Here is a 26,189-nt window from a genome sequence, read left to right on the forward strand (position 1 = left end):
TTTAACCCCAATTGATAGGCCATCCTACACAAAGAGGGTCACATGGATGATGCCCTTACAGTTGCACGCTCTCAGACGGAGGAGTCTCAAGCTGCCAGAATGATTTACAGCACCACTGGCCTCTTCAACCAATTCATCAAGTAGCTTTCACACACAAAGTCCATCTACAAGTTCTGAACTCACTCACTCACTTCCTTTTCTGTGTCCCCAGAGGTCTTGACGCCTTGAACGGGAAAAACAAATCTGCAAACCCCCCTAATCTGCCAATGGACACGGTGGTGCTCTCTCTCCAGGACTTGATATTTTACTTCCGCCCGCCTGACGAAGAACTGGAGCACGAGGATAAACAATTCAAGCTTCGTTCCCTCAAGAACCGACAAAACCTTTTTCAAGAGGAGGTTTGTCTTTGTGACTACTCACCAAATGGAGACCTTCTCTAACTCAGTTCTTCTTGCTCTTGACAGGGGATGATCACCCTGGTTCTGGATTGTGTTGATCGGTTGAACGTCTACAACACAGCTGCTCACTTTTCAGAGTACGCCGGAGAAGAAGCTGCTGAGTCGTGGAAGGAGATTGTGAATCTTTTGTACGAATTGCTTGGTATGTCCAATTTTTCTCTCTTGACTTCATCTGCTTAGTTTTTTGACACGCTATCAAGATCTGGTGATTTTTTTTCCCCAAAAGCATCTCTCATCCGAGGTAATCGTTCAAACTGTGCGCTGTTCTGCGATAACCTAGACTGGCTTGTCAGTAAATTGGACCGTCTGGAGGCCTCATCAGGTACTTTAGATGCAAACACTGAAAATAAATTACTAATTCTGTTACATGAAAGCGTGTATTGTGAATATCCATCCATCCATCCATTGTCTTCCGCTTATCCGAGGTCGGGTCGCGGGGGCAGCAGTGTTAAAAGGGAAGCCCAGACGTCCCTATCCCCAGCCACTTCCTCCAGCTCATCCGACGGGACCCCGAGGCGTTCCCAAGCCAGCCGAGAGACATAGTCTCTCCAACGTGTCCTGGGCCGTCCCCGGGGCCTCCTGCCGGTGGGACATGCCCGGAACACCTCCCGAGGGAGGCGTCCAGGAGGCATCCTTATTAGATGGCCGAGCCACCTCAACTGGCTCCTCTCAACGCGGAGGAGCAGTGGCTCTACTCCGAGTCCCTCCCGGATGACTGAGCTTCTCACCCTATCTCTAAGGGAGAACCCAGCCACCCTGCGGAGGAAACTCATTTCGGCCGCTTGTATCCGGGATCGAGTTCTTTCGGTCATGACCCAAAGTTCATGACCATAGGTGAGGGTAGGAACGTAGATCGACCGGTAGATCGAGAGCTTTGCCTTTCGGCTCAGCTCCCTCTTCACCACGACAGACCGGTACAGGGTCCGAATGACGGCAGACGCTGCACCGACCCGTCTGTCGATCTCCCGTTCCATCCTACCCTCACTCGTGAACAAGACCCCAAGATACTTGAACTCCTCCACTTGGGGCAAGACCTCCTCCCCGACACGGAGGGAGCATACCACCCTTTTCCGACTGAGAACCATGGCCTCGGACTTGGAGGTGCTGATCCCCATCCCGGCCGCTTCACACTCGGTTGCGAATCGCTCCAGCGAGAGCTGAAGATCACGGGCTGAGGAAGCCAACAACACCACATCATCTGCAAAAAGCAGTGACGCAATGCTGAGGCCCCCAAACCGGACTCCACCCCCGCCAAGGCTGCGCCTAGAAATTCTGTCCATAAAAGTTATGAACAGAATCGGTGACAAAGGGCAGCCCTGGCGGAGCCCAACCCTCACCGGGAACGAATCCGACTTACTGCCGGCAATGCGGACCAGACTCTGGCACCGGGCATACAGGGACCGCACAGCACGGATAAGACTGTGCGGTACCCCATACTCCCGAAGCACCCCCCACAGGGCCTCCCGAGGAACACGGTCGAATGCCTTCTCCAAGTCCACAAAACACATGTAGACCGGACAGGCAAACTCCCATGCACCCTCAAAGACCCTGAAGAGTGTATAGAGCTGGTCCAGTGTTCCACGGCCAGGACGAAAACCACACTGTTCCTCCTGAATCCGAGATTCGACTTCCTGGCGGACCCTCCTCTCCAGTACCCCTGAATAGACCTTACCAGGGAGGCTGAGAAGTGTGATTCCCCTGTAGTTGGAACACACTCTCCGGTCCCCCTTCTTAAAGACGGGAACCACCACCCCAGTCTGCCAGTCCAGAGGCACTGTTCCCGATGTCCACGCGATGTTGCAGAGGCGCGTCAACCATGACACGCCCACAACATCCAGAGCCTTAATGAAGTCTGGGCGGATCTCATCGACCCCCGGGGCCCTGCCACCGAGGAGTTTTTTGACAACCTCGGTGACTTCAACCCCAGTGATACGAGAGCCCAACCCAGAGTCCTCAGGCTCTGCTTCCCCAGAGGAAGACGTGCCGGTGGAATTGAGGAGGTCTTCGAAGTACTCCGCCCACCGATTTACAACGTCCCGGGTCGAGGTCAGCAGCGCCCCATCGGCACTATACACAGTGTCGATGGCACACCGCTTCCTCCCCCTAAGACGTCGGATGGTGGACCAGAATTTCCTCGAAGCCGTTCGGAAGTCGGCTTCCATGGCCTTTCCAAACTCCTCCCACGCCCGAGTTTTTGCCTCGGCAACCGCCAAAGCCGCATTCCGCTTGGCCAGCCGATACCTGCCAGCTGCTTCCAGAGTCCCACAGGCTAGGAAGGCCCGATAAGACTCCTTCTTCAGCTTGACGGCATCCCTCACCGCCGGTGACCACCAACGGGTCTGAGGGTTGCCGCCGCGGCAGGCACCGACTACCTTGCGGCCACAGCTCCGATCAGCCGCCTCGACAATGGAGGCGCGGAACATAGTCCACTCAGACTCAATGTCCCCCGCCTCCCTCGGGACATGGGCGAAGTTCTGCCGGAGGTGTGAATTGAAACTTCTTCTAACAGGAGATTCTGCCAGCTTTTCCCAACAGACCCTCACAACACGCTTGGGTCTGCCGGGTCGGGCCGGCATCTTCCCCCACCATCGAAGCCAACTCACCACCAGGTGGTGATCAGTTGACAGCTCCGCCCCTCTCTTCACCCGAGTGTCCAGAACATGCGGCCGCAGGTCTGATGAAACGATGACAAAGTCGATCATCGAACTACGGCCTAGGGTGTCCTGGTGCCAAGTGCACATATGGACACCCTTATGTCTGAACATGGTGTTCATTATGGACAGACCGTGACGAGCACAGAAGTCCAATAACGAAACACCACTCGGGTTAAGGTCAGGGGGGCCGTTCTTCCCAATCACGCCCCTCCAGGTCTCACTGTCATTGCCCACGTGAGCGTTGAAGTCTCCCAGCAGTACGAGGGAGTCCCCAGGGGGCGCGCTCTCAAGTACACCCTCTAAGGACCCCAAGAAGGGTGGGTACTCCGAACTGCTATTTGGTGCATAAGCACAAACAACAGTCAGGACCCGTCCCCCCACCCGAAGGCGGAGGGAGGCTACCCTCTCGTCTACCGGGGTGAACCCCAACGTACAGGCGCCGAGCCGTGGAGCAATTAATATGCCCACACCGGCTCTGCGCCTCTCACCACGGGCAACTCCAGAGTGGAAGAGAGTCCAACCCCTCTCGAGAGGACTGGTACCAGAGCCCAAGCCGTGCGTAGAGGTGAGTCCGACTATATCTAGTCGGAATTTCTCAACCTCACGCACCAACTCGGGCTCCTTCCCTGCCAGAGAGGTGACGTTCCATGTCCCAAAAGCCAGTTTCTGTAGCCGGGGATCGTCGCGCCAGGGACCCCTCCCTTGGCTGCTACCCAGCTCTCTGCGCACCCGACCCCTTTGGCCCCTCCTACAGGTGGTGAGCCCATGGGAAGAGGGTCCCACGTCGTCCCTTCGGGCTGTGCCCGGCCGGCCCCCGTGGGTAAGGGTCCGGCCACCAGGCGTTCGCCAGCGGACCCCACCTCCAGGCCTGGCTCCAGAAGGGGGCCCCGGTAACCCGCGTCCGGGCGAGGGAAATCGAGGACCAAAGTTTTCTCTCATCATTAGGGGTCTTCTGATCTGCGTTTTGTCTGGCCACTCACCTAGGACCTGTTTGCCATGGGTGACCCTACCAGGGGCTTAAAGCCCCCGACAACATAGCTCCTAGGATCATTGTGTATTGTGAATATTAATCAACAAATTCTACTTTAAGGAATCCTGGAGGTTTTGTATTGTGTTCTGATTGAGAGTCCAGAGGTGTTGAACATAATCCAGGAAAATCACATCAAGTCCATCATCTCTTTGCTGGATAAGCATGGACGCAATCACAAGGTCAGTAGTACCAAAGATTGTGAACTATTTGCACTGGAACATACATACGCTGCAAAGGGAAATGTACTCAAAGTTCAAGGCAGCACCTGATGTTTTGCTCGACTACCCACCCTCTAGGTCTTGGACGTGCTTTGCTCACTTTGTGTGTGCAACGGTGTGGCCGTGAGGTCAAACCAAAATCTTATTACAGAGAATTTGCTTCCTGGACGTGACCTTTTACTTCAAACCAACATCATTAATTACGTCACCAGGTGAGACTTTTTTTTTTTTCAATGAGATTGGTGGGAAGATTGACGTTTGTCGTGTGACTTTTCTACAGCATGAGACCCAACATTTTCCTTGGGACCTGCGAAGGGTCCACACAGTATAAAAAGTGGTATTTTGAGGTGATGGTGGACCACGCTGATCCGTTCCTCACTGCTCAGCCGTATCACCTGCGAGTGGGCTGGGCTCTGACTGAGGGATTTAGTCCATACCCCGGTGGAGGGGAGGGTTGGGGAGGCAATGGAGTAGGGGATGACCTCTACTCTTATGGTTTTGATGGACTCAACCTTTGGTCAGGTAGAGTACATTTTGAGTTGCCAGTTTGACAGCTTCCCCCCAAAATATGCATGTACAGTTAAATGAACCTTTTTCTGTTTTCAGGACGTGTTCCGCGTCCTGTGGCCACACCCAATCAGCACGTTCTGTCTGCCGAGGATGTTATCAGTTGCTGTTTGGATCTCAACGTGCCTAGTATCTCCTTTCGGATCAATGGTCATCCTGTCCAGGGCATGTTTGAGAACTTCAATCTAGATGGCCTCTTTTTCCCTGTTGTCAGCTTCTCAGCAGGCGTCAAGTATTGGACACGATCACTTTTGACCTAATCAGCAGACTGTGGTATAAATAAGTTATTTTGTTCCAAAATCAACAGGTTCCGATTTCTTCTTGGAGGTCGTCATGGTGATTTCAAGTTCCTTCCGCCACCGGGCTACGCCCCTTGTTATGAGGCTGTGCTGCCTAGGGATCGTTTGCGGATTGAGCCCATTAAAGAGTACAAGCATGACTTTGACGGTATCCGTAATTTGCTCGGTCCAACACAGTCCCTGTCACATACGGCTTTTACTCCTTGCCCTGTGGACACTATACAGGTAAAGCCTTCCAAGACCTTTAGCAATCTTCATCTTCCTATGCTATCCACCCCATAACTGTCATGAAATAAAATTTCCCCACAGATTGTGCTTCCTCCCCATTTGGAACGTATTCGAGAGAAACTAGCAGAAAATAGTCACGAGTTATGGGCTGTGACTCGTATTGAGCAAGGTTGGACCTACGGACCGGTGAGTTCTTCTACTTGAAATCATGTATGTGATATGATAGGAAATTTCCTGAAACATTCTTCCCGCTACCGCTTGAATGGCTCTGTCAAGTTTCGGGATGACAACAAGAAACTTCACCCTTGCTTGGTGGATTTCCAGAGTCTGCCTGAACCAGAGAAAAACTACAATTTAGCAATGTCTGGTGAAACTCTCAAGTAAGTTGGTGACTTTTTCTAAGAAGAAGAATTAAAACATCAATTAACTCCATCTGTGAACCTTTTGAAAGGACTTTATTGGCACTGGGGTGTCATGTAGGAATGGGAGATGAAAAGGCAGAGGAAAATCTTAAAAGAACCAAGCTTCCTAAAACGTAAGTCACTTTATGGTTGAAAATGAACATTGTCTTTTCATTAAAACTTTCAAATATTAACTTTTTCTTTAGGTACATGCAAAGCAGCGGATATAAACCTGCTCCTCTGGACCTCAACCATGTCAAGTTGACTCCTAACCAAAACACTCTGGTGGAGAGACTGGCAGAAAATGGACACAATGTTTGGGCCAGAGACCGGGTTCGCCAAGGCTGGACATATAGTATTGTGCAGGTGCATTGTTGCAATCAGGACCTGGATAGGATGTTCCAAACATAAAAGTTTTTGTTTTATTTTGTGTCCTGAACAGGATATCATGTCCAAACGAAATCCTCGATTGGTCCCTTACAACCTGTTAGATGAAAAGACCAAAAAGACCAACCGAGATACTGTCTGTGCTGCAGTCCGTACCCTCATCGGATATGGATACAACATTGAACCACCTGACCAGGAGAGCAGTACGTTTGAAGAATAGACGAGAATGGGAGGAGTGGGAAAAAAACACAGTGTTTAAGCCTAAAAACTCCTCTCTGTGGTTTCCATTCAGTTGGGCCTGGGGCAGGCAGCACCCGTGGAGATAAGATCCGAGTCTTCAGAGCGGAGAAGTCCTATGCCGTCTCACAGGGGAAGTGGTACTTTGAATTTGAGGCTGTGACCGTCGGTGAGATGAGGGTGGGCTGGGCTCGACCTAGCGTGCGAGCCGACATGGAACTCGGCGCTGACGATTTGGCGTACGTCTTCAATGGCTTCAAGGTGGGAGCTAAAATCTTTGGTGAAGAGTTCTTAAGTGCAAATCCGAATGGAAGGTTGTCCTTTTCAGGCCCAACGCTGGCATGTGGGAAACGAGTCGTTTGGCAGACAGTGGCAGTCTGGTGACGTGGTGGGTTGCATGATCGACCTCACTGAGATGAACATTATGTTCACACTCAATGGCGAGATGTTGATCAGTGACTCTGGCTCGGAGATGGCATTCAAAGATGTTGATGTAGGAGAAGGTAAGCCAACTACATGCAGTCTGAATATGCAGTAAATAAGAAATGATAATTAGCAGACCTGTGCTTAGGTTTGGGGGAGGTCCAGGTCTACAATTTTCCCAAATGTACTAGTGTGCTGCAGAAGGAATACTTTTTGAACGTATGCCAATAACAAATCGTTTACCACTCGCAGGCTTCATACCTGTATGCAGTCTTGGCCTGTCTCAGGTCGGTCGAATCAACTTGGGCCAAAACGTCAGCAGCCTCCGCTACTTCACCATTTGCGGCCTGCAGGAGGGATTTGAACCTTTTGCCATCAACATGAAAAGAGACATCACAATGTGGTTCAGCAAGAGCCTTCCTCAGTACATTCCTGTGCCGCATGATCATCCTCACATCGAGGTGCTTATCCCTTGTTCGCTATTCCTGTTTCTCAGCACAGTTAGTCTTTATCAATTGTCAATTGTAGGTATCCCGTGTTGATGGGACTGTGGAAACTGCTCCTTGTCTCAAAGTGACCCACAAGACATTTGGATCCCAGAACGCCAACACAGATTTGCTGTTCTTAAGACTCAGCATGCCAGTGGAATTCCACGAGACTTTCAAAGTCCCCGCGGGGACAACCCTCCTCACTCGCACCCTCACCATCCCTGAAGACGACGTGGTGGAGGTGGACCCGGACTCTGACTTTGAAATCCTCAAGAAGTCAGCCAGTCGCAAAGAGCAGGAGGAAGAGAAGAAAGAACCCTCTGTGCCTAAGGAAGTGCCTGCTTTTAAAAACGGAGAGAATGAGAAGGACGCCTCCACCGAAAAGAGCAAGAAAAAGGGGTTTGTGTTGCCTACAGCAGCTTGTTTAAAGAAGACTCAGCCTATATCTAATCATCAAAGTGGTTATTTATTGCAGATTCCTTTTTAAGGCCAAGAAAGCTGCATTGATAAGTCCACCACCTGTTGTTCCCACCATGCCCCGCTTGGTGGAAGATGTGGTTCCGGATGACAGGGACGATGCTGACGTTATTCTCAACACCACCACGGTATGAAATCCTTTCCAGGAAACACGGCCAACTTTAAAGTATGGATGCCAGTCATTTATTTGATTCTCCTTCCTTCGCTAGTACTACTATTCGGTGCGCGTGTATGCTGGCCAGGAACCAAGCTGCGTGTGGGTGGGTTGGATCACCCCCGACTATCACCAATACGATCTTCATTTTGATCTCAGCAAAGTCAGGAATGTGACAGTGACTGTGGGTGATGACAAGGGCAACATCCACGGCAGGTATTTTAACATGTAACATTTAGTCTATTTGACCATTGACAACTTTGATTGGTCTTTCCAGCATAAAACGCAGTAACTGCTACATGGTTTGGGGTGGCGAGTTCAGCAGCTCACAGCAGACTCGAGTTAGCCAGGAAGACTTTGTGATAGGCTGCCTCATCGATTTGGACACAGGACTAATGACTTTTACTGCCAATGGGAAAGAAATCAACACGTTCTATCAGGTTCGGAAATACTTAGTCTGTTGTCCACTTGTATGTTCACAAAACGCTCCTTTGGTGTCTGTGTTTTAGGTTGAGCCCAACACTAAACTATTCCCGGCAGTGTTTGTCCTTCCTTCTAGTCAGAATATGATACAAATTGAACTTGGTAAACTCAAGGTCAGCTTTCAAGTCCTAAATCCTAGTACAGAAATCATCATTTCGCTAATTGAATATGATTCACTCTGCAGAACATCATGCCCATCTCGGCTGCCATGTTCCGGAGCGAGCGCAAGAACCCGGTGCCTCAGTGTCCTCCCAGACTGGATGTCCAAATGCTAACTCCCGTCATCTGGAGTCGCATGCCAAACCACTTCCTTGCTCCAGAGACAGGGCGCATCAGCGAGCGTCTTGGCTGGCTTGTCCAGTGTCAGGAGCCACTCACCATGATGGCGCTTCATATTCCTGAGGAGAACAGGTCAGTTCCAAATATTGTTGTTTTGTCAGGCCTGCGGTTGCTTCTTGTCTCAGAGGCATCACAGTGATGGAACCATCTGCCACCTAGCACCAAATGTGCTAACTAAATCATTGAAGACTATTCAATCTGGACATTTTGATTGCAATACCTTTAAGGTGCATCGACATCCTGGAGCTTTCGGAACGAATGGATCTACTGACGTTCCACTACCACACTCTGAAGTTGTACGGCTCTGTATGTGCTCTCGGGAACAACCGAGTGGCGCATGCCCTTTGCAGCCATGTGGACGAGTCCCAACTATTCTACGCCATCGAGAACACGTACCTCCCTGGACCCATGCGGAGCGGCTTCTATGACCTTCTCATCAGCATGCATTTGGAGTCTGCAAAGAGAAACCGCCTCGGGACCAACAAGGAGTTTATAGTTCCCATGTCAGATGAAACACGTAGTATCACATTGTACTCTGTCAAGTCACATGCTTTGCCCGGAGTGGGATTGACCACGTGCCTGCGTCCCAAACTTCATTTTTCCTCCACTGGATTTGTTGGAACAGACGCTGACATATACACGCTGAGTCCAATGGTTCCCTTACAGGTAAGATGAAAATGAGGGGACAAGAAAGTAGGATTTTGGCTTATTTGTCTTAATTTCCAGGTTCTCAAAACCAAAGCGCTTACAATGCTCATCGAGGCTGTTCAAGACGGAGGTCAAGCCATGAGAGACCCCGTTGGTGGTAGTGTGGAGTTCCACTTTGTTCCCATCCTGAAGCTCATCAGCACCCTCCTCATCATGGGTGTGTTTGATGATGAAGACGTCACCCACATCCTGAAGATGATTGAACCTACCGTTTTTAGTGGCAAAAAGCCTGAGGAACCTGCTGAGGAGGTCCTCAAAGTCAAGCACGAGAAGGAACCAAAAGCACAGAAACTCCAAGTCCAGAAGGTTGAGGAGCAGGAATATGTGCTGGAAGAAGGGGAGGAGGAAGAAGAAGAGGAAGAAGAGGAGGAGGAGGAGTGTGCTGATGATCACTTTGAAGAAGAGGAGGAAGAGATGGAAGCAGATTTAGGGGTGGTTAAATCTGTTACAGCTCACGAAGAAATGGCTGAAGAAAGCGAGCCAGTGAATGGAGAGAAAGGAGCTGAAGAAACAGAGAAAGAGATGAAAAATTGTGAATCTGGCAGTGAGGAACATCTTGAACAAGGACTGTTCCAGATGAAGCTACCAGAGTCTGTAAAACTCCAGGCAGGTTTTAGTTCCTCCAAATGAGCGCAACAACGAAACTTTAAGCACTAACAAATATTCTTGCTTCAGATGTGCACCCTGCTTCAATATTTTTGCGATTGCGAACTCCGACACCGAGTGGAAGCCATCATCGCCTTTTCAGACAAGCTGGTCAGCAAGATCCAATCCAACCAAAGGCAGAGATACAACGAACTCATGCTGGCCTTCACCATGAGTGCTGCCGAGACAGCGCGCAAGACTCGGGAATTTCGCTCGCCGCCACAAGAGCAGGTACGACCACTCCAGTCTTCTCAGCTGCCGAGTCATTTTGACATAAGGAAAATGCCTCACACTGTTACTCAAAGCTCCTCCTTTTATTTTGAGCAAAGAATCCCACAATGAGGTTTTTATTTTCCAGCTCATGTTGCAGATACTGTTGCACTTTACCCTGTAGGTTAACATGCTAATGAACTTCAAAAATTGCGCCGAAGATGAAGATTGCCCTGTCCCAGATGAAGTCCGTGAGGCTCTCCAAGCCTTTCACAATGCTCTGCTGGGACATTGCGGTTGGTCCCGTTTTTGCCGTCGCACCTATGTACATTTCACTGCTGCCAGTGACTGGTCTCTGTGGATATTTTTATATCAGGTGTTCATATTGAAGAAGAGGAGGAAGAGGAAATGGTTGATTATTCCATGCGTGGACGACTGTTACGCTTACTGGATAGGGTGAAAAGGATTCGCCAGAAAAAGGTCGAGGAGGAGTGTGAACCAGAGGAAGATAAAAAACCAAGTGAGCTTGTCTAGATCCTTTACAGGTTATCCTGCTAACAATAATAATAAAAGGGCTCTCGTGTCTAACACTCTTTTTGTGCCAGGTACGCTGCAGGAACTCATTTCGCATTCCACCATCCATTGGGCCCAGGAGTCTTTTATCCAGAACCCAGAGCTTGTTCGCATGATGTTCAGTCTTCTCCATCGGCAGTACGACGGGCTGGGGGAGCTGGTGCGGGCCCTGCCCAAGGCCTACACCATCAATGCCATTTCCATTCAGGACACCATGGATCTGCTGGAGTGCTTGGGGCAGATTCGCTCCTTGCTTATCGTCCAAATGGGTCCAGAAGAAGAGCGGCTCATGATTCAAAGCATTGGGTGCGTACTTTGTCTCCAATACAGTGCATCCCATGCTGGACTTCTGATTTACACGAGAACTTTCCTCCGCAGGAATATTATGAGCAATAAAGTTTTCTATCAGCACCCGAACTTGATGAGAGCTCTGGGCATGCACGAGACGGTCATGGAAGTCATGGTTAACGTGCTGGGTGGCGGAGACTCTAAAGTAGTGTTCCTAACTCAATATAAATCACTCCCATGAATGAATACAGTAGTAATTTGATTTCCCCTTGTGCAGGAGATCAGGTTTCCCCGGGTTGTGACAAACTGCTGTCGCTTTCTTTGCTATTTCTGTCGCATCAGCCGGCAGAACCAGCGCTCCATGTTTGACCATCTCAGCTACCTGCTGCAAAACAGCGGCATCGGCCTTGGTAATTGACTCAGTCTGCAGTCAGCGATGGCTTTTGGTAGTTTGCCAAATCTTCTGTTAGAAATTTCGATGTTGCATTCCGTTGTGTAGGAATGCGGGGCTCCACCCCCTTGGATGTAGCAGCAGCCTCCTGCATCGACAACAACGAGCTGGCATTGGCGCTGCAAGAACAAGACCTGGAAATGGTAACCAAGACAACCAAGTGGTCTGCAAAAATACAAGGAGCCAAACATGATGATAAACGTCTTTTATAGGTGGTTAAGTATTTGGCTGGATGCGGACTACAGAGTTGCCCAATGCTCCTCTCCAAGGGCTATCCTGACATTGGCTGGAATCCGTGTGGTGGAGAGAAATACCTTGATTTTCTCCGCTTTGCTGTATTTGTTAACGGTCTGTTCGGGTTTTGGCCTGGGTTTAAGACATATCTATTCACAGTGTCAAATTGGAGTCCATGCTTGTGATTTTATGTCCGCAGGAGAGAGCGTGGAGGAGAACGCCAACGTAGTCGTGCGCCTCCTCATCCGTAGGCCCGAATGTTTTGGCCCGGCCCTCCGAGGTGAAGGGGGTAACGGTCTCCTGGCTGCCATTGAGGAGGCTATCAAAATATCGGAGGATCCCGCCAGGGATGGGCCAAGCGTTAAAAAAGATAGACGCTTTCCTATGTAAGCTCAGAATTCCAAGCTGAAGTACACTGGTGATGTTGATGCATGTTAAATAACTTCCGGCGTAGGTTTGGTGGAGATGAGCAACACGAAGAGAACAGGGTGCACTTGGGGAATGCTGTTATGTCATTCTACTCTGCACTTATTGACTTGTTGGGCCGCTGTGCCCCAGAAATGCATGTAAGCTATATCCCTGACTTACAAAGTGTTTTTAAAGATCACGTTACGCAAGAAGCAATTTTTTTGTCTTCTGTAGCTGATTCAGGCCGGAAAGGGTGAGGCTCTGAGGATCAGAGCCATCCTACGGTCTCTGGTTCCTCTTGAGGATTTGGTTGGAGTCATCAGTCTTCCGGTTCAGATTCCATCTTTCGGGAAAGGTGAGCACCCAAAAGGCAAAAACCTCTTTTAGCTCTTTACCAACATCTGATGGTTTTCCATTTAGACAACAGCATTGTGGAACCAAAGATGTCGGCCAGTTTTGTGCCGGATCACAAAGCTCCCATGGTTCTGTTCTTGGACAGAGTGTACGGTATAGATAATCAGGATTTTCTACTCCACGTGCTGGAGGTGGGCTTCTTGCCTGACATGAGGGCTGCTGCCTCTCTTGACACGGTGAGGATCACATGGTGATCAAAATCCTCGTCTTCATCTGATTCTGCTCCCTTTATTTCAATGTTGAACTATGTGCATTAGGCTGCCTTCAGCACCACTGAGATGGCCCTGGCTTTGAACCGTTACTTATGCTCTGCCGTGCTGCCGCTTATCACCAAGTGCGCCCCGCTTTTTGCTGGCAGCGATCATCGAGCCATTATGATCGATTCCATGTTGCACACTATCTATCGGTTGTCTCGCGGACGAGCCTTCACCAAGGCCCAAAGAGACATCATTGAGGAATGTCTTATGGCTTTGTGCAAGTATGACCATTCTCAGACAAACATACTTTTTCGTCTTTTTATTTTCTAGGATTTTTAAACCATTTGTTTGGTTCTTCCCATTAGGCATCTTCGTCCATCCATGCTTCAGCATCTACTCCGCCGGCTAGTTTTTGATGTTCCCATTCTGAACGAGTATGCCAAAATGCCGCTCAAAGTAAGTGAATCTTTCAAGAGGGTTGTAAAAACTCAAAAAAGCTGATAATTGCTACGATATCTCATCAAGCAGTGCCACAGGACTCCTCAATTCCTCAAAGTCTTTCAATGGGGCACATAAGCTTTTTCAGCATGACCATCTGTTGTGTGTTTGTATTTTATTGCAGCTATTGACCAACCACTACGAGCGTTGCTGGAAGTATTACTGCCTCCCAAATGGCTGGGCCAACTTCGGAGTTGCATCAGAGGAGGAGCTGCACCTGACCCGCAAGCTCTTTTGGGGCATATTTGAGTCTCTGGCACACAAGGTACTGCTGCACCCCCAAAAACAACCAACTGTGCTCTAGAGAAGTTAGATCTTGACACATTGCCATTAACAGAAATTTGACGCAGAGATTTTCAAAATCTCCATGCCGTGCATCTGTGCCATCGCCGGCGCCATCCCTCCGGATTACGTCGACGCGAGCTACTCTTCCAAGACCGAAAAGAAGGCTTCAGTGGATGCTGAGGGAAACTTTGATCCAAAACCAGTGGAGACCACAAAGTCCGCTCATTTTTTTGGATGTTTTGTGGATTATCCTTTGCGATACAGTCTAAAGAAAACCTAATCTTTTTTGTTGCTTTTCTTAAACAGCACAATCATTCCTGAGAGACTGGATGCATTTATCAACAAATATGCTGAATATACCCATGATAAATGGGCCTTTGAAAAGGTACGTTTTTTTTTAAGAAGCTCTGTGGCGTATCAGCTGCAAAATGTTTGGCTCTTTGTTCTAGATCCAGAACAACTGGTCCTATGGCGAGGCACTGGACGAAAACGCCAAAACTCATCCCATGCTTCGACCATACAAGACCTTCTCAGAGAAGGTAAGTGTGTATATTTTTAATTTGTTTCACAAGCCTTTTCTTCTGACAATTCTGGTGGGCAGGACAAGGAGATCTACCGCTGGCCCATTAAAGAGTCTGTCAAAGCAATGCTCGCCTGGGAGTGGACATTAGACAAAGCCAGAGAGGAAGAGGAGTCAGAAAAGAAGAAGGCAGCAGCACGAAAAATATCCCAGACAGCTCAGGTGCACAGGAGTAAAATATTTTTGTCACATTTCGTCAATACTGATGTTACTGCATTAAATCTTTCCCATTAAAGGCGACATATGACCCCAGTCACGGTTACAGTCCACAGCCCATAGACATCACTCACATGGCTCTTTCAAGAGACCTGCAGGTATAGAAGAAAATATTCTTTGCTTCTAATCCAATCAAATGGCAGTATTCAACAGGTTTTTAATCTTCTTTTTAGTCTATGGCCGAGCAACTAGCAGAAAATTACCATAACACTTGGGGCAGAAAGAAGAAACTGGAGCTACAAGCTAAAGGTAAAGTATGGTTTTCTTTTAATAGAATCATTCCTGTTTTTTAACTGTTGGTTATGTGTTTTTTGGGGGGCAGGAGGCGGAACACATCCTCTTCTGGTGCCTTACGACACGCTGACAGCAAAAGAAAAAGCTCGGGACAGAGAGAAGGCCTACGAGCTGCTCAAGTTCCTGCAGTTAAATGGATACGCTGTCACCAGGTAACGACATTTAATGTTACCTCGGTAGAACTTTAAGTCCCTGGATGACCTACCTATTCCGACAACACAATTATGATTAGACCACAGGAGATTACCTTAAAGCCCGCACGCATGAATATGAAATTTTTATTACGCTGATGGAAAAGGTCAAATGACTCATTTCATATTTACAAAGCTTTTTGTTTATGCTGATGCAGTTCTTCTTGAAAATTGATTGAAGTTGAATTTTCATCAGGGGCCTGAAAGACATGGAATCGGATATCTCTTCCATTGAGAAAAGATTTGCTTATGGATTCCTGCAGAAACTGTTGAAATGGATGGAGATTGCCCAGGAGTTTATTGCTCATCTCGGTATTAAAAAAACATTACAAAAAAATAACTTCATTGAATCACAATGTTGAGATGAGATTGATCATATTTTGAACTTGACTTGCAGAGGCCGTTGTAAGCAGCGGACGTGTGGAAAAGTCGCCCCATGAACAGGAAATCAAATTCTTTGCCAAGGTTTGAAATAATGTCCAGTGAAGGACCTTGTTGTTCTGGACATCATTAATAATTATATATATATAAATATATATATATATATATATATATATATATATATATATATATATATATATATATATATATATATATATATATATATATATATTTATATATATTTTTTATTTTATTTATTATTATATCTTTTTTTTTTAGATCCTGATGCCGCTGATAAACCAATACTTCAAGAACCACTGCCTCTACTTTTTGTCCACACCCGCTAAAGTCCTGGGAAGTGGCGGCCATTCGTCCAACAAGGAGAAAGAGATGATTGCCAGGTGAAGTCTGTCTGACCATAGATGCTTTTGTTGGCCTTCCATCTGCTTTCCTATCTTTTCCTTTGCTTTCATCGGTTCCCTTCGTTCCTTCCTTTCTCCTCCTTAGTATCTTCTGTAAAATGTCTGCTTTGGTGAGGCACAGAGTTTCTCTTTTTGGTAAGCTGTAGGTGTTTGGCCTGGAAAAGATGAAAAGTCCATTCATGACCAACTTGTGCTTCTATGCAGGTACTGACGCACCGGCCATCGTGAACTGTCTGCACATTCTGGCCCGCTCGTTAGATGCAAGGTTTAGTAAATGGATAGATTACGTAAAAATGTTTTTTTTTCCATTCTGTATTTATTCATCTTTGTTTGTTTTAGGACTGTAATGAAGTCTGGTCCAGAAATCGTCAAAGCAGGGTTGCGCTCGTTTTTTGAGAGCGCCGCTGATGATATTGAAAAGATGGTGGAAAACCTTAAACTGGGCAAAGTATCCAAAGGCAATCAGGTATCCAGTGGACAACCTTTGATACACTCATTTTATAATACGACTCAATCGGAGGCTTGGCTGGAGGTTGTGTTCTCAACTCTGTCATTCTAACAATTGGCAGTTTTTTAAGCTTCTCAGTTTTTCGGGAGGATGTTGTTTTTGTTAGGTAAAGGATTAAAAAACTTGGGTTAAATCATATCAAGCCTGTGCAATCAAGAACAAAAAAGACAGCAGACTTACAAGCTTTATTTACGCAGGAGGGAGTGGCAGAATTAGGCACTCTCATCCGTTTCGCAGTTCCCCCAGCATTTTATTGAAAAAAAATTTGCATCACATATACATGTTTATCAGACGTCACTTCTAGCCTTGCAGATGTTTAAGGGGATTCAGTATATTTTCATATCTTGACAGGAACATTGTCGCTTAACTGTTGTGACACTAGCAATGGAAGTAAACGGAAAAAGGGGAGATCACATCCTGGTTGGCCACTGCCTGCATTTTTTCAAAGACGGGAAGAGGCTTAACAGAATGAGGCCTTTTGAAGTTGTCAGCATCCAAAAGTCCCACAAGAACTGATATGATAACTCTATAAAATCTTAACAGTTTTGTTTTCCATTTCAGCAAGTGAAAGGTGTGTCCCAGAACATTAACTACACAACCATCGCCCTGCTCCCAGTCCTCACTTCCTTGTTTGACCACATTGCCCAGCATTTATTTGGCGATGACGTCATATGTGAGTTTGGCATTGATATGTGTAAGTTTCAACTGCTGTCTCTCTCATGGACATCATATCACACGCAGTGGACGACCTGCAGATGTCTTGCTATCGCATCATGTGTAGCATCTATTCATTGGGGACGGTCAAGAATCCGCACGTCGAGAGGTCAAAGGCAGAACCGCATGGATCTCCTGCCGAGGTCAGACTTTACAGATGTCGGTTGTTTTTCCTTGCAGACAGAGACCAGCTCTCGGAGAGTGTCTCGCTCACCTGGCGGCAGCTATGCCTGTGGCCTACTTGGAGCCGCATCTAAATGAATTCAATTCCTTTTCTGTCTACACCACAAAAACACCAAGAGAAAGAGCCAGTGAGTTTGTCCAAGCTGTCGGGTTTTATTTTGTAAAACGCTAATAAATGATTATCTGTCTACCCCCATCAATCCAAAAGTACTGGGCTTACCTAGTGAAGTCCAGGAGTTATGTCCAGATATTCCCGAACTGGATTGTCTTCTGAAGGAGATCGGGGACTTGGCAGAGTCAGGTGCCCGCTACACGGAGATGCCTCACGTGATCGAGATCACCTTGCCCATGTTGTGTAACTACCTTCCTCGCTGGTGGGAGCGTGGGCTGGAGAACTTCCTTGAGATGGAGGGTCAGCTCTGCACTGCTGTCACATCGGAGCACCTCAATCAGTTGCTGGGAAGCATCATGAAAATCGTGGTCAACAATCTGGGGATTGACGAGGCCTCCTGGATGAAGAGGTTGGCCGGTGAGGCGCTTTTTCTTTCCACTTAAGTATAAGAGTGAGAAATTCTTAATGTGAGGGGGAACTGTTGCGTCTGACCAAGGTGTGTCGCATAGTGTTTTCGCAGCCCATTGTGAGCCGGGCCAAACCCGAAATGCTGAAGTCTCATTTCATCCCCACCATGGAGAAGCTGAAGAAGCGCACATCCAAGGTGGTGGCTGAGGAAGACCACCTGCGGATGGAGGGCAAATCAGAAGGCGATGAGGAAGACGGCACCATACGGGATGAGTTTGCTGTCCTTTGCAGGGACCTCTACGCCCTGTACCCGCTTCTCATTCGTTATGTGGACAACAACAGGTGCGTTTATCATTTGCCGCCTGAATATTGCTTAAAACACCGTGATAGCTTGCTTGACAGAGAGCCGTCTAGATGGTCGCTCTTTGTCAAGGGAAGGGAGCAGCCTGTTATCTTGATGAGCTTTTTCTCGGCCTTAGAGCAAGGTGGCTGACCAGCCCCGACCCTGACGCAGAGGAGCTCTTCCGCATGGTGGGAGAAGTCTTCATCTTTTGGTCCAAATCTCACGTGAGTGCCCGATAGTATCACAGCCTCTGACCTTGAGCACTGAAATTGGTCTGACGCTCCTGCAGAACTTCAAGCGGGAGGAGCAGAACTTTGTGGTGATGAACGAGATTAATAACATGTCGTTCCTCACTGCGGACAGCAAGAGTAAAATGAGTAAGGTGAGTTTTAGAAGGCGGGGCAAAGATCTTCTTGTGCTTCGGAGGCAGATCCAACAGTGCCACTTTTTTCCTCCGATGACATATGATGGGTTCCAGCTGGGTCGGAAGCAGTATGGTTAACAATATTCTCTCCTTTTGTCCTTGGTTTGCTTGGGTTTTCCAGGGCGGGGACTCAGAGGTTAGAACTTGTTCCTGCACGACCGCTGTGCTGACCGCATGGCACCTCACTTTGGGGGGGCTTTTCATCAACCCCTCCTAGCACACTGGCACTTGTGATCCACGTCCACTCACAACGTGCACATTTGATTGACCAAATGAGGAGTTCCATCTTAGGATGCAATCTTTTGAGTAGAAAAAGGCCGACAACTTGAGAGCAATTTTAGAAGGCCACGTCATGTGTTGCAAGACTTGTCTGCTCTCCAGATATAGACTGCTATATAGAGTGACATGCACACCCCTTAAGCCGTGACTCGACTCGTTTTATGTCCGGGTCATTTTTCAGCACAGGCAGCTGTGACAATTTTATGAATAGATGCGACAAGGTGAGCAACATGCTTTTATTTTCAATCGTCTAAAACAGAGGTCAGCAACCTTTTCAAAATGTCCAGCTACTTTTTGTTACTGATTAATTTTCTAAAATTCAAACTTATCGTAACGTTATTACTAGGTTGTAAATACAGTAGCCCCTCTACATCTTAGCTAATCTAGTAAAGAGAAATTCAAAATATGAGATGTCTTTCGTGCAAAAATCTTGGACTATAGAGCGCACCGGATTATAAGCCGCCCCCAGTACATTTGTAAAGGAAAAAACATTTTTCATATACATAGGCCACACCCGACCTTTATGCCCCATGATGTGCCCACATTGAAACATGAGATGGTACACGGAAAAGGTATTATACGGTAACTTAACCCCGGTGGGCCGCTGGACTTTTGATAAACAAATACATGTCTATACGATGTCACCAGTCACTGTAATATGTCATGCCAAATATCAAACCACATTCCCGAAAACTATAAAATCGAGGTAGCTCACCTTTACATCCCCTGACCGTCTTCAACTTCTATAAATGACCGGGAAAATGGCTTCCTTACATCGAGGGCAATCCATAGAATCCAACCGTGTAAAATATTGACTCCAAAGCACACTATAATACCGACGGGAAAAAAAGGAATCCGCCTTGAACATTTCTGCTCCGTTGGACATTGCATCTTGTAATTTGTTCGTTTCGCCACATTTTTTCCGTTTACAAATAAACACTCGTAAAATTTTTTCCAGTGTGGTACTTAGCCCTCCCCCTTCCGATTGATACCTTAATTATGAGGGTCTGTTCATGCACAAAGCGCAAAGTTACATTATACTTGCATCTTCCTTGAGACATATATTCCACCTATCTCACTCTTACCTTTACTAGCGGCAGTTTGAAAAAAAATGCATGAATTAGCCACTTCATTGCATAAGCCACAGGGTTGAAAGCTTGGGAAAAAAAATCGCGGCTTATGGTCCGAATTATATGGTAATGAGAATTGCAAGAGGCCACCACTGGAGGGCCGAGTGCTTGAGACGGCTGACCGCCAGCATCCGCACGTCCCAGTTAGCTTGTGCGTTTCCCACCAACTGACTCTCGTGCTCCCTCACTCCTCCACCCCCACCTTTGTTAGCAACTGCCAACTTCCTCCATGGTCAGTGCCTATAATAAACTTCTTTTTTTTAGTTATTATCATCTTACTTATCTCATTATTATATGTTTATGTTTAATTACTATTCCAATGTGTTTTAGATGTCAGGAAGATGTGTGTAGCTATTTACGGTTAATTTGGATGATTTTGTGAAGCTCGGATCGGATTAGTTGATTTTTAGTAATTTCTTACGAAGCCAATTCGTTCAAGATACGATAAATTCTAAATAGGAGCACAAACCAGACAAATTAATCTCATATTTAGAGGGGCCACTGTATCCGTAGTAGGGTTAAAATATGCACTGACTGATTTACAAATATCAATTATACGCTCCGAATTTTGGGATCCCTGCTCTAGAACCTGCCAATATAAACAAACACACCACATGAGCAATTGTGCCAATTCCCAAGAAGGATCAGCGGACGCCTTGTCCTGCCAGTGTGCGAGGGGGGGCAGTCTTTGGGCGCTTGATGAAAGTGTAGAGTTGGGCTCATGGCACTGGACTTTGCACCAAGGTAGCAATGCGAGGGCAGTGCCATCAGGCTGTCGGTTTGCTCTCTTAGTCGGGTTGCCGTCTTGTAGAATTTCTTTGGTCTCGTTTTCTAGCTGCTGCGTTGACCGCCAGATGGTGTCGGCTTTGTCTTTGGGGGGCCGTCAGGTCCTTTGGGATTGACTCTCACACACTCTTCTCTTAAGTTTCATTGGTTTGTGTTGAGTACATTTTATAGGGAGGGTATAGTATACTTGTGTGTGAGAAGTAATCCTGGAGGATGTCTGGCTCCTCATACTTCTCTGTGCTCTTTCTTCTCTCCTCCTCCAAACGCCTCATGCTTGACTCCCCTCCTCGGAAACAATCTGGAGCAAACTAACACAGCTGAGGCCATTCCGTCTACATGTCTTTATGGCAGGCATGTTAGAATGTGCTCCCAAAAGCCATGATTCTAACAATTATGTACACGTGAAAAAATATTTTGCAGCTTTTTCCCATAACACATTTGCATTTGAGAAAGAGGTAAGATCTGGCCTAAAATATCCAGCCCCACCGGACCCAGGCCAGTGGGTATTAAAGCCCCACAGGGCAACTTGATTTGCAAACCCGAAATTTCTCATTCTATTTGTGAAGACTCAGGATGAGGATAGGGGATTTAAGATAACAAATTAAAACTTGTCTTTTGTAGCAAAATGTAGGTAAACAAAGATGTATAAACATTTAATTTTTTTATATTTCTGTGTCTGCAGAAGTTGCATTAACTGTCCTTTTTCCATCAATGACGGATTTTTTTTAAGAGTTGACAAGAACATTTTAAGGCCGTCTGTCTCTTTGACATGTTTAGAATTGGGCTATAGACCACAGCAACAGTACGCCCTTAAAAATCTAGAAGAGCACTTTAAGCAAGACTGAGGCAGGGTTTTTAAAAAATATTTTTTTCATTTTTCAATAAATGTTTTTTAAATAGTCTGTGTAATATAGTGTAATAATCTGTGAAGCCCTTTGAGACTCTTCGTGATTTAGGGCTATACAAATAAAGATGACTTGACTTGACTTAGTTTAGTATCCACATATTGTTTTTGTATACATCTTAATAAACACATATACATATATATATACTTACTTACTTACTTACTTACTTCCGGCGCCGTCACGAATGGCAGCCACTCCAGCAAGCTCCCGTGTATTTTCGCTACTTTTGTGATTTATTTATTTGTTTAGTTATTTTTGCTTACTTTATCAGTGCCTTGCAACACTTGGATTACTTTCTATCCTATGGATATGGGTTTCAACTCGCAAAAATACGTATATTCAAGAAACCTACTCCTCGACCTGAGGAACTCTCGAGCCGGCACGGTCCCTTTTTTACCTACCGAGGTAAGGCGACCCTACCGGGGTTGCAGAGCCGGTGCTAAAGTAAAGGCTAAGCGGCTAGCGGCGAAGTGGCGATATAAGCCCACGGTACCGTCCATAATCATGGGGAATGTCAACTCCCTACCGAATAAGATCGACGAACTGGCTGTGCTTGTGAAAGACATCAAAGCATACAGGGAGTGCAGCTTGCTTTGCTTTACGGAAACGTGGCTCACGCCTAGCATCACGGACGCTAACATCGCGCTAAACGGCTTCTGCGCTGTTCGGGCTGACAGAGGGACAAAAGTCAGTGGGAAGCGCAAAGGAGGGGGACTGGCTATCTACGTGAACTCGAGGTGGTGTAACCCCGGGCATGTAAAAACCAAGATTTCTATCTGCTGCCGTGATGTCGAACTTTTGGCTGTAAGTCTCCGTCCCTATTACATGCCCAGAGAGTTCGGACACGCCATTGCTGTCATTGTTTACATCCCACCGCGCGCTGATGCGGAAGTAGCGTGTGACGTCATCCACTCCGCGGTGGCAAAACTCCAGACACAACACCCGGAGGCTGCAATGTTAATCTCAGGGGACTTCAACCACGTGACTCTTGATAAGACACTGCCCTCTTTCGTCCAGTATGTGAACTGCAAGACCAGGGGAAATAGGACTATTGACCTTCTGTATGCGAATATAAAAAATGCATACAGCGCTAAACCACTGCCTGCCCTTGGAAAAGGAGACCACAACCTCATTCTGCTTAAACCACAGTACAAACCAAGAGTGAGGAGGCTACCAACAACCACACGCTCATTTAGAAAATGGTCCACCGAGGCAGAGCAGGCTCTGAGAGACTGCTTTGGATGTACGGACTGGGATGTCCTGCTAGGGTCCAGCAGTGGTGACATTGAGGAGATGGCAAACTGCACTACTGACTACATTAAGTTCTGCATGGACAATGTTGTTCCGACAAAGACTGTACGCTGCTATGCCAACAACAAGCCCTGGATCACGAGAGACATCAAGTGCCTTCTGAACCAAAAGAAGAGGGCCTTTAAAAATGGTGATCATCAGGAGCTAAAACGAGTACAGAAGGAGCTCAAAGTCCAGCTCCGGAAAGGGAAGGAGCAGTACAGGAGGAAGTTGGAGAAAAAGCTGCTGAACAACAACATGAAGGAGGTGTGGGAAGGGATGAAAACAATTACTGGCTGCAGCACCAAGCAGGGAGTGGCTGTGGATATAGATGTGGGGCGAGTCAACCAGTTGAACAACTTTTTCAACAGGTTTGACCACTCCGCCTCATCCTCACCCCTGAGTTGTGCAGCTGTCCTTCCCCCTCCCCCTCTGCACACTAGCATGGAAGACATCCCCCCACTAAAAATAACTTCAGCCCAGGTGTGTGGGGAGCTGAGAAGGCTACGAACCAGCAAGGCAGCTGGTCCGGATGGAATATCCCCCCGACTGCTGAAAGCCTGTGCGTCTGAGCTGGGAGACCCTCTACAGCGCATCTTCAACCTGAGCCTTGAACAGGGGAGGGTCCCTCAGCTGTGGAAAACATCCTGCATCATCCCAGTCCCAAAGAAATCAAGACCAGAGGAACTCAACGACTTCAGGCCAGTCGCCCTGACATCACATGTGATGAAGACCATGGAGCGGCTGCTGCTGCACCACCTGAGGCTACAGGTCCGTCACGCCATCGACCCACTGCAATTTGCTTACCAGGAGAAGGTGGGAGTGGAGGATGCTATATTATACATGTTACACCGATCCCTCTCTCACCTGGATAGGGCGAAGGGGGCTGTGAGGATTACATTTTTGGACTTCTCTAGTGCCTTCAATACCATACAGCCTCTGCTACTGAGTAGGAAATTGACAGAGATGGGAGTTAGCTCACACCTTGTAGAATGGATTACTGACTACCTGACAGGCAGACCGCAGTATGTGAAACAGGGGGGCTGTACATCGGACACCGTGGTTAGCAGCACAGGATCTCCGCAGGGGACCGTTCTCTCTCCGTTCCTATTCATTCTATATACATCGGACTTTAAGTACAACTCTGAGTCCTGCCATGTGCAAAAGTTTGCCGATGACACTGCGATCGTGGGATGTATCAGAAACGGGCAGGAGGAGGAGTACAGGAAATTGATTCAGGACTTTGTCCGATGGAGCGACGCAAACCACCTGCACCTAAACACCACCAAGACCAGAGAGATGGTGGTGGACTTCAGGAGAACCAGAACTCACCCGGTTCCTGTAACCATCAAGGGAGAATGTGTAGAATTTGTCCAGACCTACAAATACCTGGGTGTGCAGCTGGACAACAAACTGGACTGGACTGCCAACACAGAAGCTCTATGTAGGAAAGGGCAAAGCCGACTTTACTTCCTCAGAAGGCTGGCCTCCTTCAACATCTGCAAAAAGCTCCTGAAAATATTCTATGAGACAGTAGTGGCAAGCGCCCTCTTCTATGCGGCAGCGTGTTGGGGAGGCAGCATCAAGAAGAAGGATGCCTCTCGTCTCAATAAACTGGCTAGGAAAGCGAGCTCTGTTGTGGGCAAAGAGCTGGACAGCCTAACAACAGCAGCTGAGAGACAGGCACTGAAAAAGCTGAGGTCAATCATGGACAATCCATCGCATCCGCTTCACAGCATTATCTCCGGACAGAAGAGCAGTTTCAGTGACAGACTGCTGTCACTGTCTTGTACTACGGACAGACTGAAGAGTTCTTTTCTTCCTCATGCCATGAGGCTCTTTAACTCCACCCGGCAGAGTAAAGGCCCACATTAAACCACACCACCTACATTGGATCTTACTGCATTATGTGTAGCACTATTTAGTTAATCTATATAACATGCTAAAGTGGGCATTTGCACGTCACACTGGGTATTTGTATATTGTTTTTCTTTTGGCTTTATTATTGTATTGTTCTCAGCTCAGGGATGCTGCTGGAAATGTGAATTTCCCTTAGGGGATGAATAAAGTATCTATCTATCTATCTATCTATCTACAGTATATTTTCTTTAAAATTCAGCAAGAGAGAAGCCCCATTTATTAACATTTTACGCCTGACCCAGGCTTAAGATCTTACCTCTGATCGGTACCTAAGGATAGTATTTTTTTCGGCTTGAGTAATCTTGATCGTACTTTGCAATCCAGCATTAAAGCCTCATAGTGTGGAATATTTACAATGACAATAATCGTGAAGCCATAATGGGTCTATATTTCAAAAACATTTTTTTTTCTCAAAGGGCCACTTGCTGCTGGTGTCGTATTATTTTATTTGGCGATAACAACACAAGTTAACGCATAGTATGAATGTCTTTTCCCTCCTCACTTAAATCCATTTTTGACTTAACACGAAAACGGGAAAGGAGTGCAGGAGGCAAGCACAGGGACGGGCTGCTGCTTATTAACTGTCTGCGACTAATTCATTCATTTCATTTTGTGTTTTTTTCTAAAAAGGCTAACACTTTCACATTCAAAACCCTTTGCATCATCCAATCATCAGGAGACATTTGTTTCATGATTTTCAGAATGATTTATGTCTTCCATGTATGTTTATCGCATGCTTTGTCTGACCTCTCCTTTGAAGGACCATTCCTGCTATATGTAGAAAAAAATATGAAATGAATGAATACCTATAATATATGTAATCTAAATAAATATACACATAAATAAACTAAAATTGCTGTGCACCATTAGAGCTTCACCCGCGTTGCAAGGCCAAACCATAATTGGGTGGCTTTCCAGCTTTTGGGTAGTTTTCACACCTCGGGTAACCTACCTGACTGCCTGTAAAAATAGGGTGTTGATTTTCAATGTTGTTCTGACCCGGGAGACAGGAATGTCTTTCTGTGCAAAAAATACTGATTTAATAAAACCAAAAGTAGTGAGTCAGCTTTTGTTTTGGCATTTATCACATTCAGGGTAACTTACCTGACTGCTTGTGAAAATGGTGATCATATCTAAACTCCTTTGCCCTTTCCTTGGGTGAACAGACACACAAACATACAGCACACAAACAAACAGATCTACATTGTTAGATCCTAAACGAAAACATTATCACCACCCTTGTTTTGCTCGCGGCTGATAAATAAATGACAAGAGACAAGACAAAATACTCATTGAAAGATATGATAAAATGCACAAATAAATGAATAATTTACATGTATAGCATATAT

At 46.8% G+C, this 26,189-nt stretch overlaps 1 protein-coding gene across 2 annotated transcripts in view; it reads left to right on the forward strand.

The window, feature by feature from the left end:
- Window positions 1-26,189, forward strand: part of LOC148349342 (ryanodine receptor 1-like) — a 56,637-nt gene that overhangs the window by 3,530 nt on the left and 26,918 nt on the right. The window contains exons 13-73 of one of the 2 annotated variants that reach the window (XM_088321775.1): window positions 19-140; window positions 212-398; window positions 465-600; window positions 685-780; window positions 4,203-4,321; window positions 4,439-4,572; window positions 4,641-4,882; window positions 4,967-5,159; window positions 5,235-5,451; window positions 5,536-5,640; window positions 5,731-5,834; window positions 5,906-5,989; window positions 6,062-6,221; window positions 6,298-6,445; window positions 6,535-6,740; window positions 6,808-6,982; window positions 7,155-7,363; window positions 7,431-7,789; window positions 7,866-7,995; window positions 8,077-8,237; window positions 8,299-8,461; window positions 8,531-8,617; window positions 8,689-8,915; window positions 9,071-9,509; window positions 9,570-10,157; window positions 10,227-10,427; window positions 10,591-10,702; window positions 10,783-10,926; window positions 11,012-11,285; window positions 11,358-11,472; window positions 11,545-11,677; window positions 11,767-11,861; window positions 11,931-12,066; window positions 12,152-12,338; window positions 12,407-12,518; window positions 12,595-12,715; window positions 12,781-12,950; window positions 13,032-13,252; window positions 13,337-13,427; window positions 13,594-13,734; window positions 13,807-13,970; window positions 14,061-14,139; window positions 14,204-14,293; window positions 14,356-14,496; window positions 14,571-14,648; window positions 14,724-14,799; window positions 14,873-14,996; window positions 15,232-15,347; window positions 15,433-15,500; window positions 15,696-15,817; window positions 15,924-15,973; window positions 16,043-16,103; window positions 16,178-16,304; window positions 16,908-17,019; window positions 17,088-17,169; window positions 17,241-17,371; window positions 17,452-17,772; window positions 17,865-18,105; window positions 18,243-18,330; window positions 18,396-18,488; window positions 18,652-18,666. In XM_088321775.1, coding sequence (XP_088177901.1) covers window positions 19-140; window positions 212-398; window positions 465-600; window positions 685-780; window positions 4,203-4,321; window positions 4,439-4,572; window positions 4,641-4,882; window positions 4,967-5,159; window positions 5,235-5,451; window positions 5,536-5,640; window positions 5,731-5,834; window positions 5,906-5,989; window positions 6,062-6,221; window positions 6,298-6,445; window positions 6,535-6,740; window positions 6,808-6,982; window positions 7,155-7,363; window positions 7,431-7,789; window positions 7,866-7,995; window positions 8,077-8,237; window positions 8,299-8,461; window positions 8,531-8,617; window positions 8,689-8,915; window positions 9,071-9,509; window positions 9,570-10,157; window positions 10,227-10,427; window positions 10,591-10,702; window positions 10,783-10,926; window positions 11,012-11,285; window positions 11,358-11,472; window positions 11,545-11,677; window positions 11,767-11,861; window positions 11,931-12,066; window positions 12,152-12,338; window positions 12,407-12,518; window positions 12,595-12,715; window positions 12,781-12,950; window positions 13,032-13,252; window positions 13,337-13,427; window positions 13,594-13,734; window positions 13,807-13,970; window positions 14,061-14,139; window positions 14,204-14,293; window positions 14,356-14,496; window positions 14,571-14,648; window positions 14,724-14,799; window positions 14,873-14,996; window positions 15,232-15,347; window positions 15,433-15,500; window positions 15,696-15,817; window positions 15,924-15,973; window positions 16,043-16,103; window positions 16,178-16,304; window positions 16,908-17,019; window positions 17,088-17,169; window positions 17,241-17,371; window positions 17,452-17,772; window positions 17,865-18,105; window positions 18,243-18,330; window positions 18,396-18,488; window positions 18,652-18,666 — 9,423 coding nt within the window. The remainder of the gene's footprint in view (window positions 1-18; window positions 141-211; window positions 399-464; window positions 601-684; window positions 781-4,202; window positions 4,322-4,438; window positions 4,573-4,640; window positions 4,883-4,966; window positions 5,160-5,234; window positions 5,452-5,535; window positions 5,641-5,730; window positions 5,835-5,905; window positions 5,990-6,061; window positions 6,222-6,297; window positions 6,446-6,534; window positions 6,741-6,807; window positions 6,983-7,154; window positions 7,364-7,430; window positions 7,790-7,865; window positions 7,996-8,076; window positions 8,238-8,298; window positions 8,462-8,530; window positions 8,618-8,688; window positions 8,916-9,070; window positions 9,510-9,569; window positions 10,158-10,226; window positions 10,428-10,590; window positions 10,703-10,782; window positions 10,927-11,011; window positions 11,286-11,357; window positions 11,473-11,544; window positions 11,678-11,766; window positions 11,862-11,930; window positions 12,067-12,151; window positions 12,339-12,406; window positions 12,519-12,594; window positions 12,716-12,780; window positions 12,951-13,031; window positions 13,253-13,336; window positions 13,428-13,593; window positions 13,735-13,806; window positions 13,971-14,060; window positions 14,140-14,203; window positions 14,294-14,355; window positions 14,497-14,570; window positions 14,649-14,723; window positions 14,800-14,872; window positions 14,997-15,231; window positions 15,348-15,432; window positions 15,501-15,695; window positions 15,818-15,923; window positions 15,974-16,042; window positions 16,104-16,177; window positions 16,305-16,907; window positions 17,020-17,087; window positions 17,170-17,240; window positions 17,372-17,451; window positions 17,773-17,864; window positions 18,106-18,242; window positions 18,331-18,395; window positions 18,489-18,651; window positions 18,667-26,189) is intronic. The other variant, XM_088321774.1, reaches the window with a different exon arrangement.

Source organism: Urocampus carinirostris, chromosome 17, assembly GCF_059441175.1.
Source record: "Urocampus carinirostris isolate Australia breed hairy pipefish chromosome 17, RoL_Ucar_1.0, whole genome shotgun sequence".
Classification (NCBI taxonomy): domain Eukaryota; kingdom Metazoa; phylum Chordata; class Actinopteri; order Syngnathiformes; family Syngnathidae; genus Urocampus; species Urocampus carinirostris.